The sequence below is a fragment of the Somniosus microcephalus genome, chromosome 28 (assembly GCF_052327205.1).
Source record: "Somniosus microcephalus isolate GS21.2 chromosome 28, FLI_Smic_1.0, whole genome shotgun sequence".
NCBI classification, from domain to species: domain Eukaryota; kingdom Metazoa; phylum Chordata; class Chondrichthyes; order Squaliformes; family Somniosidae; genus Somniosus; species Somniosus microcephalus.
The window spans coordinates 6,580,162-6,592,244 of record NC_141014.1 but is presented as its reverse complement, the minus strand read 5'-3'; the positions used below and the strand labels follow the sequence as shown (position 1 = coordinate 6,592,244).

The window sequence follows — 12,083 nt, the reverse complement described above, 5'->3', positions numbered from 1 at the left end:
AGGGAAGTTCGCGGGCGTCGCTGAATTCGTCGCGTCCGGTCGCCAACCCCTCAGCGCCCCCGTTACCGCCTTCCCCAGGCGCTAAAAGGAGGCGCAAAGCAGCCGAATTTCTTCCCCAAGGTGTTCAGAAGGTGTAAGAATAAAGTACGGAACAATTACAAGCTCAGCACAGGGTGACACTGATTGAAAACCATTTAACCATTTAAAGGCGGGGGTAAACCTCAGTCATTTAGTGAGAAGCGATGGTGGATCTTTCCTTGGTCTGTATGGGGTTAACATGTGAGTTGTGGGTCCCCATTGCTTGGACCTACTCTGGGGAGCTGAGCTGTTGGTTCAGCTTGTGTTCAACTTTTATTTTATTTTCTCTCCATTCCTTGACTTTGGGCAGGATTACAGCATTTGATGCTTCAAATGTGCAAGTGAAAAGCAGCTAATTGTCGATGTTGGAAATTTGAAACCTAGAACCCTGCAGCACAGAAGAGGCCATGCGGCCTGTCACGCCTGTGAATGAGCTGTCCAATTAATCCCACTCCCCAGTGTTTTCCCTGTAACCCTACAGATTTTTCCTCTTCAAGTACATGTCCAATTGCCCTTTGAAAGTTACAATGGAATCTGATTCCACCACACTTTCAGCAAGTGCGTTCCAGATCATAACAACCCTCTGTGTGAAGAATTGCCTCCCCATTTCCGCTCTAGTTCTTATCTCTGACCTCTGGTTATTGACCCACTTGCCAGAGGAAACAGATTCTCCCTACTTGCTCTATCAAAACCCCCGATAATTTTGAATACCTCTATTAGGTCTCCCTGAACCTTCGCTGCTCTGAGGAGAACTGTTGTGTATGTAATAGGTATGTTACTTTAAACCTATGGCCAGGGCAGCACTACTTTGTAGGGCGTAGCCATACCGTAGTACCACTCCTGGCCATATGGGTATAAATAGTACTGTGGGTACTGATCTCCCCTCAGTTTCCCGCCTGTTGGTATTAAGTAAAGACCTACAGTGAATCTTCCAAGCTGTCTCGTCATTATTGCATTAAGTATAGACACATACTTTATACTGGCGACGAGTAAGGTTCGAACTCACCAGTACACGGTGCAACAAAGGAACGGTAGCAGTACGGAGAGAGAAGGAGAGAGGCTTCTTACCAGCCAGCCTGCAGAGTCCAGCGTCGGCCGAAGGAGGCCGCCCAGCACTCCGGGTTCGGGAGGAGCGGCAGCAACGGAGCGAGAGAGAGAGGTTTCCAGCGGAGGCTGCGGCAGCTGAGAGAAGAGGCTGAACGGGCGCTCCAGCCACGGGGCAAAAGTCCACCCAGGGCCAGGTAAACTGAAATCCTTCCTGGGGAACGGGAGCTGCAAAGGCCAGAACGGGCAGGTGATCTGGGGAACAAATGGAGCCACAAGGACTAGCGGGCCACGAGAGGGGAAGGTCGTTGTTAATAGCGGCGGTGGCAATAATGGGAGCTGCAAGGGCCAAAAATAACGACGCTGGAGAGAGGTCGTTGACAGCAGAGGGAGAAAAGGCAGGAAAAACGCCATCTAGTGGAGTAAGTGGGAAAAGTTTTTTTTTCTCTTCAAAAGCTTAAAATGGCTAAAGAAGGTTGGTTGTCAGCATTTGTTGAGGACACAGAAGAGTGGGATGCCTATATCGAAAGGCATGAACTTTATTGCATAGTAAACAAGGTGGAAGATGACCGAAAGGTAGCAACCTTATTAAATTTTATGGGGGCAAAAACATACGGTGTGCTGAGGAATCTTCTTACTCCAGAAAAGCCAGCAGACAAAACATACGCCCAAATTGTTGAGACGTTAAGGGAACATTTAAACCCTAAGCCACCATTTATAGCGGAAAGGTACCGCTTCTACAGACACGACCAAAGGAATGATGAGTCGCAGGCAGCCTATTTAGCTGAGCTCAGAAGGTTGTCCAAACATTTCCAGTTTGGAGCCATATTGGCGGACGCGATCAGAGACAGATTTGTCTGTGGCATGTTAAATGAGACTACACGTAAACGGTTGCTAGCCAAGAAACAGCTCAGCCTAGATCAGGCAATTGAAATAGCATCGGTCCACGAAGCAGCAGCACAGGGTGCTGCTCAAATACGACAAAACACAACCGGCTATGACACCCATGAGGTGACATTTCACAAAGGTAAATGCGACCGTTGTGGCAAAACCACCCACGACCAAAGTAATTGTTGGTTTCGTGATAAAATATGCTGGCAGTGTGGGAAAAAGGGGCATATAGCGAAAGTTTGTCGGTCTGGTACGAAACCCAATTGTGGGGGCAATCCGAGCAGTACCAAGGCAAGGACAAAAATACATAAGATGTCTGACAGTAGCTCAGACGAGTCACAGGAAGGCACAAAAGCAGAGCCTAAAGGTCTGGGATGTCTCAAGTTATATGGTGTAGACAAAACGGAGGACCACAGCACAATGTGGGTTAAAATGAAGGTAGCAGGCGTCGAAGTTAATATGGAGCTGGACACGGGTTCAGCCCTATCAGTAATTAATGAACAAGATTATAACAGGCTGTTCAAACGCATTCCCTTAAAGGATACGGAAATTAAATTAAAAACATATACGGGACAAAAAGTTTACCCGAAGGGAAAAATGCAAGTAACAGTTAAATACAACGGCAGAAAAGTGCCAGGACTTTATTTATACGTCCTACCAAATGGTGGACCACCACTTTTGGGTAGGGAATGGATAAGAAAAATCCATTTCGACTGGAAGTCGATACACGAGTTAAAAGTAGAGAACACCACGGATGATACAATCATTACAAGCAGGTTGTCGAAACTATTGGCAAAAACGCCAGAGGTGTTCCAACAAGGGCTGGGGACCTTAAAGGACATTAGAGCAAAAATAACTATTGCTCAAGACACAAACCCCAAGTTTTGTAAGGCCAGACCGGTGCCTTATGCCATTCGGCCAGCGGTGGAAGCAGAACTGGATGCCTTAGAGAGTGCAGATGTCCTTACAAAGATTGAGTGGAGCGAGTGAGCCATGCCCATCATCCCAGTTATAAAGAAATCTGCAAATAACACACCGGGGGAACCAAAGAAGGTTCGCATTTGCGGGGATTTTAAGATAACTCTTAACCCAGTCCTGCACATGGTACAGTATCCGCTGCCGCGGATAGAGGACATATTCGCATCGTTAGCTGGGGGTAGACACTTTACGAAGATTGACCTTTGTCAAGCTTATTTACAGATGGAGGTGGAGCAGGACTCGAAAAAGCTCCTAACGATTAACACACACAAGGGATTGTACCAGTACAATCGCCTGGTATTTGGTGTGGCGTCCGCCCCGGCAATATGGCAGAGGACCATGGAACAGGTCCTACAGGGCATTCCAGGAACGCAATGCTACCTGGATGACATCCTGGTGACAGGACAAATGGATAACGACCACCTCGCTAACCTGGAGCGAGTACTTCTGCGGTTACAACAATATGGACTCAGGGCGAACAAGCAGAAATGTGAGTTTTTCCAGGAACGTATCTCATACTGTGGTCACATTATAGATAAGGAAGGCCTGCATAAGTCCCCGGAAAAGATCGAGGCAGTAGTGAAGGCCCCGCCCCCTGAGAATGTATCTCAGTTACGATCATTCTTAGGCCTTATAAACTATTACCAAAAGTTCCTCCCGAACTTATCGTCCATTTTACATCCACTAAATTCATTGCTGCAAAAGGGTGTCTCCTGGAATTGGGACGAAGCGTGTGAGGCTGCTTTTAAAAAGGGTAAACAACTCATTACATCAAAGGAAGTGCTCGCACACTTTGACCCAAAAATGCCAATGAGGTTGGCATGTGACGCCTCCCCGTACGGTATAGGGGCAGTGTTGTCACACAAATTTCCCAACGGGACGGAGAGGCCAATAGCATTTGCCTCAAGGTCGTTAACTACAGCCGAAAGAAACTATGCGCAAATCGACAGGGAGGCCCTCAGTCTGGTGTGGGGGGTAAAAAAATTCCACCACTACCTGCATGGGCAACGTTTCACACTACTGACGGATCATCAACCGTTGGTGTCGATATTTAATCCAACAAAAGGGGTGCCCCTGATGATGGCCCAAAGGCTACAGAGATGGTCACTGTTCTTAGGAGCACACCAGTACCTTATCGAATATAAGGGTACCAAACAGCATGGCAATGCGGATGGCCTGTCGCGGCTACCCTTGCCTGCCGAGATCGAAGAGATAGTACAGGACCCCGTGGAAATATATCATACGGCTGTTATGGAACACTTGCCCATCACCAGCCAATGTATCGAGCGGGAAACACGGAACGACCCGACATTGGCAAGGGTTTACAAATTAACCGTGAAAGGCTGGCCGGCGCAGGGTGACGCATCATTGCCGGCGTTTTCGGCAAGGAAGGACCAGTTGTCCATCTGCCGGGGCACATTGATGTGCGGAGCCAGGGTGGTGGTCCCTCAAAAATTACAACATAAAGTGTTGCAGGACTTACACGAAGGTCATCTGGGGGGTGTCAAAATGAAAAGCCTCGCCAGAGCCTACGTCTGGTGGCCCGGCATTGACAGGGACATTGAGGAAGTAGCAAAAGCGTGCCAAGGGTGCCAGATGGTACAGAACGTACCACCACAAGCCCCACTACATCCGTGGGAGTGGCCCTCAACGCCGTGGCAAAGGATCCACGTGGACTTCGCTGGCCCCTTCCTGGATGCGATGTTCCTTATTGTAGTGGACGCCCATTCAAAATGGCCGGAGGTCATAAAGATGTCATCAACGACAGCCGAAAAGACGGTCGCAGTCTTAAGGACCATTTTTGCCCGAAACGGGGTGCCCGAGCAAGTCTGTTCGGACAATGGGCCACAATTTGTGGCAGAAGAATTTCAAGCATTCCTAAAAAGGAATGGAGTGCGACATTATACGTCCGCACCATATCATCCGGCTACAAATGGGCTGGCAGAGCGATTTGTACAGACTTTTAAAAAGGCCATCAAGGCGATGGGGGAGGAAAGGTTGCCAGTACAACACAAGGTGGACAACTTCCTATTCGCATACCGTAATGCTGCACATACGGTGACCAACCAGGCCCCCGCCGTCATGTTCTTTAATAGAAGGTTAAGGTCTCGCCTTGAATTGCTCAGACCAAACATTCGGAGAGATGTGGAAAACTGAGTATTTCGTAGGGCTCCTGACAGACAGACACGGAGCTTCGAGGTGGGGCAGCAAGTGTTGACCCGTGATTATAGGAATGAAAAGTGGCGGTCTGGTACGATAAAGGCCCGCCAGGGACCCTTGATGTACACAGTTGAGACAGGGGAAGGCATAATCAGACGACATGCTGATCAACTTGTGGAGTCCAGAAACCCAACTGATTCACTACCTCAAACGTCTCAGCACATTGTTACAGCGGAATCACGGCCCAGCTCGTCGTTACAGAGGTCTCAGGATTGCGAGGAGTTCAGCACTCCAGTGATCTCCACGGCACAGGATGTGCCATCAGACACCGACGAGTCCAGCAATGAAGGGGTGACAGAAGTACCGCCGCCGACACCGAGACCGACTAGAGAAAGAAGTTATCCTAGTCGAGATAGGAGGCCTCCTCAGAGACTGAATCTATAACATGTTTCTGTTTATATATATATAAGTAGACAACTCTTGATGTAAATATGTTATGTATATTGTGTTACCAAATGTTATTAGCCCTAGTTATGGGGCATCTATTGACTTAATTGCACAGGTACGTTTTAATTAAAAGGGGAGGAATGTTGTGTATGTAATAGGTATGTTACTTTAAACCTATGGCCAGGGCAGCACTACTTTGTAGGGCGTAGCGATACCGTAGTACCACTCCTGGCCATAGGGTTATAAATAGTACTGTGGGTACTGATCTCCCCTCAGTTTCCCGCCTGTTGGTATTAAGTAAAGACCTACGTTGAATCTTCCAAGCTGTCTCGTCATTATTGCATTAAGTATAGACACATACTTTATAAGAACAAGCCCAGCTTCTCCAATCTCTCCACATAACTGAAGTCCCTCATCCCTGATATCATCCTGGTAAATCTCTCTGCACCCTCTCCAGGGCCTTGACATCTTTCCTAAAGTGTGGTGCCCAGAACTGGACACAATACTCCAGCTGAGGCCTAAGCAGTAAAGGTTTAGCATAACTATCTTGTTTTTGTATTCAATGCCTCTATTTACAAAGCAAAGTATCCCATACGCTTTCTTAACTGCCTTATCAACTTGCCCTGCCACCTTCAAGGATTTGGGAATATGCACCCCCAGGTCCCTCTGCTCTTGCACCCCCTCAAAATAGTCCCATTTAGATTATACTGCCTCTCCATCCTTCTGTGCTGTAAATATTCTATGATTCTATAATTCTCTGACCAATGCCTCTTACTAGCCGACTGTCACCCACAGGAAGACCAGACAGTGGGCAGAGGGATATGGAAGCTGAACGTCAACCTGCTGACCCCAGAAAACATTGAGGAACTCAAAAGGGATTACAAAGGGTGGAGAACCGTGAAACCCCTCTTTGATTCCCCGGCGCACTGGTGGGAAACGATCAAGACGAACATCAAGAGGTTCTTCATCCTCAAAGGTGTTCAGAAGGCGAGAGAGAGACAGAGGGAAATGTCCCGACTCCAGAAAAGCATGCAGAATCTGCTCCTGCTGCAGTCGATGGGGGTCGATGTCGGGGAGGAACTCCAAGAGGTGAAGGGCCAACAAGCCTCGCTCTTTGCCTTAGAGTCCTCCAAGATCATCTTCCGCTCCAGCGTCCGCTCCGGGGAGCAGGACGAGACGTGCTCGCGTTTCTTCTTCCAAAAGGTACACAGAGGGAGCTCTGTGATCGACAGCCTGAAGGAGGAAGATGGCTCGGTGTCATCCTCGCAGCCTGACATACTAAGGATTAGCAAATCCTTTTATGCCGGGCTGTACGACGCGAAGCCCACAGACAGCGCGGCCTCCCAGTCTTTCCTGTCGTCTATCTCGGAGGTGCTAGACGACAGCAAGCGGGAGAGTCTGGATCACCCGCTAACTCTGGACGAGCTGACAAAGGCCGTCCGGTCCTTCGAGACGAGTAAAACTCCCGGAAGCGACGGCCTACCGGTCGAGTTGTATTCGGCTCTGTGGGACTGGATGGGCCCAGACCTGCTGGAAGTGTACGGGGGTATGCTTCTGGCTGGCAGCATGTCAGAATCGATGAGGAAAGGCATCATCACCCTCATCTACAAGCAGAAGGGGGAGAGGGAAGAAATCAGAAACTGGCGGCCCATTTCGCTGCTTAATGTGGACTACAAGATTCTGTCCAAGGTCATCGCCAACAGGGTCAAGTCTGCTCTGGAGCTGGTGATCCACCCGGATCAGACCTGTGCCGTACCCGGCAGGAAGATCTCTGATAGCCTCGCGCTACTCAGAGATACGGTCGCCTACGTGCGGGACAGGGGGGTGGACACCTGCTTAATCAGCTTGGACCAGGAGAAGGCTTTCGACAGAATATCGCACACGTACATGATGGACGTGCTCTCCAAAATGGGGTTTGGGGAGGGAATCTGCAATTGGATCCAACTGCTCTACACAGACATCAGTAGCGCAGTTCTAATCAACGGGTGGGAATCAGAAAGCTTCCCGATCAAATCTGGAGTCAGGCAGGGCTGTCCTCTCTCCTCTGTCTTGTTCGTGTGTTGTATTGAACCCTTTGCCCAGTCCATCAGGAGGGATTCGAGCATAAGAGGGGTGATGATCCCAGGCAGCGGAGGCACTCAGGTTAAGGCCTCCCTGTACATGGACGACGTCGCCGTCTTTTGCTCGGACCCACTGTCGGTCCGCAGACTGCTGAGCATCTGCGACCAGTTTGAACTGGCCTCGGGAGCGAAAGTAAATCGCAGCAAAAGCGAGGCCATGTTCTTTGGGAACTGGGCCGACCGATCCTTTGTCCCCTTCACCGTCAGGTCAGATTACCTGAAGGTGCTGGGAATATGGTTCGGAGCGGCCGGGGCGTGCACCAAAAACTGGGAGGAGCGTATCTCCAAGGCACGCCAGAAACTGGGAATGTGGGAGCAGCGCTCCCTGTCGATCGTGGGCAAGAACCTGGTCATCAGGTGCGAAGTGCTGTCGGTGCTGCTGTACGTGGCGCAGGTGTGGCCCATACCCCGACCCTGCGCCGCCGCAGTCACCCGAGCCGTCTTCCACTTCATCTGGAGATCGAAAATGGACCGTGTCCGGAGGGACACGATGTACAAATCTCCAGAGAAAGGGGGAAAGAACGTACCAAACGTCGCCCTCATCCTGATGGCCACCTTTGTGTGCGGCTGCATCAAACTGTGCACAGACCCTCGGTATGCAAACACCAAGTGTCACTACGTGCTGAGGTTCTACCTGTCCCCGGTGTTGCGAAGGATGGGCCTGGCGACGCTGCCGCGGAACGCTCCATCCAGTTGGACCGTGCCGGACCACCTGTCCTTCGTGGAAAAGTTTTTCATGGCAAACACCTTTGACCACAAGGCTATCAAGCAGTGGTCAGCACGTAACGTCCTCGAGACCCTACGGGAAAAGGAGATGGTAGATCCTCTCGGATGGTTCCCCGAGCAGACTGTCGAAGTCATTTGGCAGAATGCCTCATCGCCAGAACTCACAAACAAGCACCAAGACGTAGCTTGGCTGGTGGTGAGAAGGGCCCTCCCCGTCAGATCCTTCATGCACTCCCGACGTCTCTGCTCCACCGCACGCTGTCCGCGAGGAGGCTGCGCTTGGGACGAGACCGTCATCCATCTCCTTCTGGAATGTGCCTTTGCAAAGAAGGTCTGGAAAGAGATGCAGTGGTCTTTGTCGAGGTTCATCCCGAGCAGCTCGGTAACACAGGACTCTGTGCTCTACGGACTGTTCCCAGGGACGCACACCGAGACAAACATCAACTGTTGCTGGAAGATCATCAACTCGGTGAAAGACGCCCTTTGGTCTGCCCGAAACTTGCTGGTCTTCCAGAGCAGGGAGTTGTCCACGACCGAGTGTTGCAGACTGGCACATTCCAAGGTCCAGGAGTACGTGCTGAGGGACGCACTAAAGGTTGGTGCCGCCGCCGCCAAGGCACGATGGGGAAGGGCCACAGTTTAAGGCCCTCCCGCCAGTGTACACCGAGGGGCTGAAACCAGTAGAAAACCCCCCCTCGGGCCGCATGACGTACAAGTGTGTTAATTGTAAAGCTCTTGTAATCTGTGAATGTAAATAGAGTACCATGTACTGCATTCATGTGTATTAATTAAGCCATATATAATACGATTGGTGGACTGTAATGCAACGTATTTTGCCAAGTGTTGGAATGTATCTCGGCCCCCCTCGGGCTGTATGACTTATAAAACATGTAATGAAAATGTACCTGTTTGTGTAAAGCGAGTACCATGTACTGCTTTCATCTGTAATATGATTTGCGGAGTGTATTGTAGTACATTGAAACATGCTTTGATATATGTAATGATAAATGTAATGTAATTTGTAAATTGAGTGCCATGTGCTGAAGTTAATTTGCGCTGTACTAGATGTGGACTGTATTGTCATGTACATGAACAAAGATTTTACGAATAAAGTATATATTTTGGAAAAAAAAAAAAATCTGTTCTTATCAGTTTAATATCTGATACGTCCCCTATTTGGGGACGAAATATTAACTTGGTTTTTGGAACAGGGAGATGGGACAGGGGCTTCCTCCGCCCACTCCACGCATTGACCTGGTATTGCAGTGCATCCAGGGACGGTGCAGCTTCCCCTCTTTGGGGTGGGAAGTCAGAAAAGTCAAAAGGAGAAAAAGTCTTTGCAGCCTTTTCACCGTGCTTTCTTTTCTTTCCTAGGTTGCTGCTAGCCACCCCCCTCCGCTTTTCCCGCCTTTTCGCCGCCGCCTTCACACCTTTAGCTCGGCAGGTTAAGCAGCCGCCTTGGGGGGTGTTTTTCTCTCTGTCCTTGCATGCCTATTGTGCTTTTCTTTCCGTATTTGCAGATGGGCTCTACTTCTATATTATAGGGCGGGGCCTCGCCATCTTTGCCGCTCTGCAGCTAACCTGGACGATGCCCCCTGTTGGATTTCTGAGCCACTGCAGGCAGACGCCCCCCTGTTGGAAAAGGGGGGACTGCAAGCCCCGCCCCGCAGGCACGCTCCTGCTGCGCCCCGTCGGGATCCTGCGCGGCGCACGTCGCTTAACCCTTCGCAAATGCAAATGCTTTCATGGCATCATCTCGGCCAAAGGGAAGAGGTGCGACACCTGCATGGCTTTTCATCTCTGTTGCGAGTCCTGGCAAAAAATGCTCTCTCGCTCAAAGTCCTCCGTCGCACCTGCGCTCCGTCAGCCACGGCCAGATTGACGGAGAAGACCGAGGCCGAGGAAGACTTGCGCGTGAGCGGGAGTTTACAGGCTATCGCTTCTCGGCTTTTTGGCTTAGATCAAGCGTAGTCATACCCCAGTAATGGGGTGGTGATAGTCACCCCCAGGTATGGGGCTACGCCAAAGAAAAACCCCCCTTAATTAAAGGGTGAAAAAAATGCTGTGATACTGCCACTCTTTGGCATTTTTGGGTGTGGTTAGACTGGCTTAAAATGGCGTCTCCCGCGCTTTCCTTTCTTCCCCCTGCGGCTTAAAATGGCGTCTCCCGCGCTGCTGCCAACGCCGCTCTCGGCGGTCCTCGTGGCAAATGGCGATGCCCTGTGGGTTTGTGCGCTGCTCCTGCGCTGCTGCCAATGCCGCTCTCTGCGGTCCTCATGGCAATGGCAGCGCCTCACATTTTCCTGCGCGCCTCTCTCCCCCGTTGACGCTGCTCGGCCCTTGAACACCGGCTGCGCTCTGCTCTCTCTCGTCTCTCTCCCCCGTTGACGCCGCTCGGTCCTGAACACCAGCTGTGCTCTGCTGTCTCTCGTCTCTCTCCCCCGTTGACGCCGCTCGGTCCTGAACACCGGCTGCACCCTGTGCGCTCTGCCCTCTCTCCCCCGTCGACGCTGCTCGGCCTTTTTCTGTGCCGCTCGGTCGGCTCTAACCGCCGCTGTCCGGGAAGGGTCTGCGCAGTACCTGTTGCCAGCCCGCCTCGCTGGACCACCGTGACTGGAAAGCCAAGCCTGGCTCTCGACGGCCTCCCCTGCGATGCTGAAATCTCCGCTGGATGACTGGGTGGTTGCCCGTGGTCGACGCCCGTGCTTCTGGACTCGACCTCCTTCCACTGTTCTCCAGGAGCGAACCCCTGGGAGGTGATGCAGAGTTGCAGGTAGGTTCGAATCTGCTCATCGCCAATGTTAGATCCATGTATCTTAATGTGGTGTCCTTCAACAATCAGACAAAAGACTGCAGGGAACGATCAACAGGTGTTTACTGAATGAGGGTTCAAACTGCAACTGACTGTACAGATCACTACTCAGGGTTTATATACAGGTGTGGTCACTGCCGGTACTACAGGATACAGGAGCTGTAAAAAGTAGTTCCTCCCCTTAAAGGTACATACATTACAGAGACCCTATGGGAAAAGGAGATGGTGGATCCTCTCGGATGGTTCCCCGATCAGACTGTCGAAGTCATTTGGCAGAACGCCTCATCACCAGAACTCACAAACAAGCACCAAGACGTAGCTTGGCTGGTGGTGAGAAGGGCCCTCCCCGTCAGATCCTTCATGCACTCCCGATGTCTCTGCTCCACCGCACGCTGTCCGCGAGGAGGCTGCGCTTGGGACGAGACCGTCATCCATCTCCTTCTGGAATGTGCCTTTGTAAAGAAGGTCTGGAAAGAGATGCAGTGGTCTTTGTCGAGGTTCATCCCGAGCAGCTCCATAACACAGGACTCTGTGCTCTACGGACTGTTCCCAGGGACGCACACCGAGACAAACATCAACTGTTGCTGGAAGATCATCAACTCGGTGAAAGACGCCCTTTGGTCTGCCCGAAACTTGCTGGTCTTCCAGAGCAGGGAGTTGTCCACAGCCGAGTGTTGCAGACTGGCACATTCCAAGGTCCAGGAGTACGTGCTGAGGGACGCACTAAAGGTTGGTGCCGCCGCCGCCAAGGCACGATGGGGAAGGGCCACAGTTTAAGGCCCTCCCGCCAGTGTACACCGAGGGGCTGAAACCAGTATAAAAACCTC

General features: G+C 51.1%; 1 protein-coding gene and 1 pseudogene across 1 annotated transcript; both read left to right on the top strand.

The window, feature by feature from the left end:
• The first annotated feature begins 7,758 nt into the window (after positions 1 to 7,758).
• LOC147098750 (uncharacterized) lies at positions 7,759 to 9,087 on the top strand. The gene has a single exon (XM_085969255.1). The coding sequence runs from the start codon at positions 7,759 to 7,761 to the stop codon at positions 9,085 to 9,087; it is 1,329 nt and encodes a 442-aa protein (XP_085825381.1).
• A 471-nt stretch (positions 9,088 to 9,558) lies between these two features.
• Positions 9,559 to 9,735, top strand: LOC147098749 (U2 spliceosomal RNA; annotated as a pseudogene).
• The last annotated feature ends 2,348 nt before the right edge of the window (positions 9,736 to 12,083 follow it).

Excerpts from the sequence above, each read along its gene's own strand:
- LOC147098750 (XM_085969255.1), top strand. The coding sequence starts at position 7,759 with ATGGACGACGTCGCCGTCTTTTGCTCGGACCCACTGTCGGTCCGCAGA.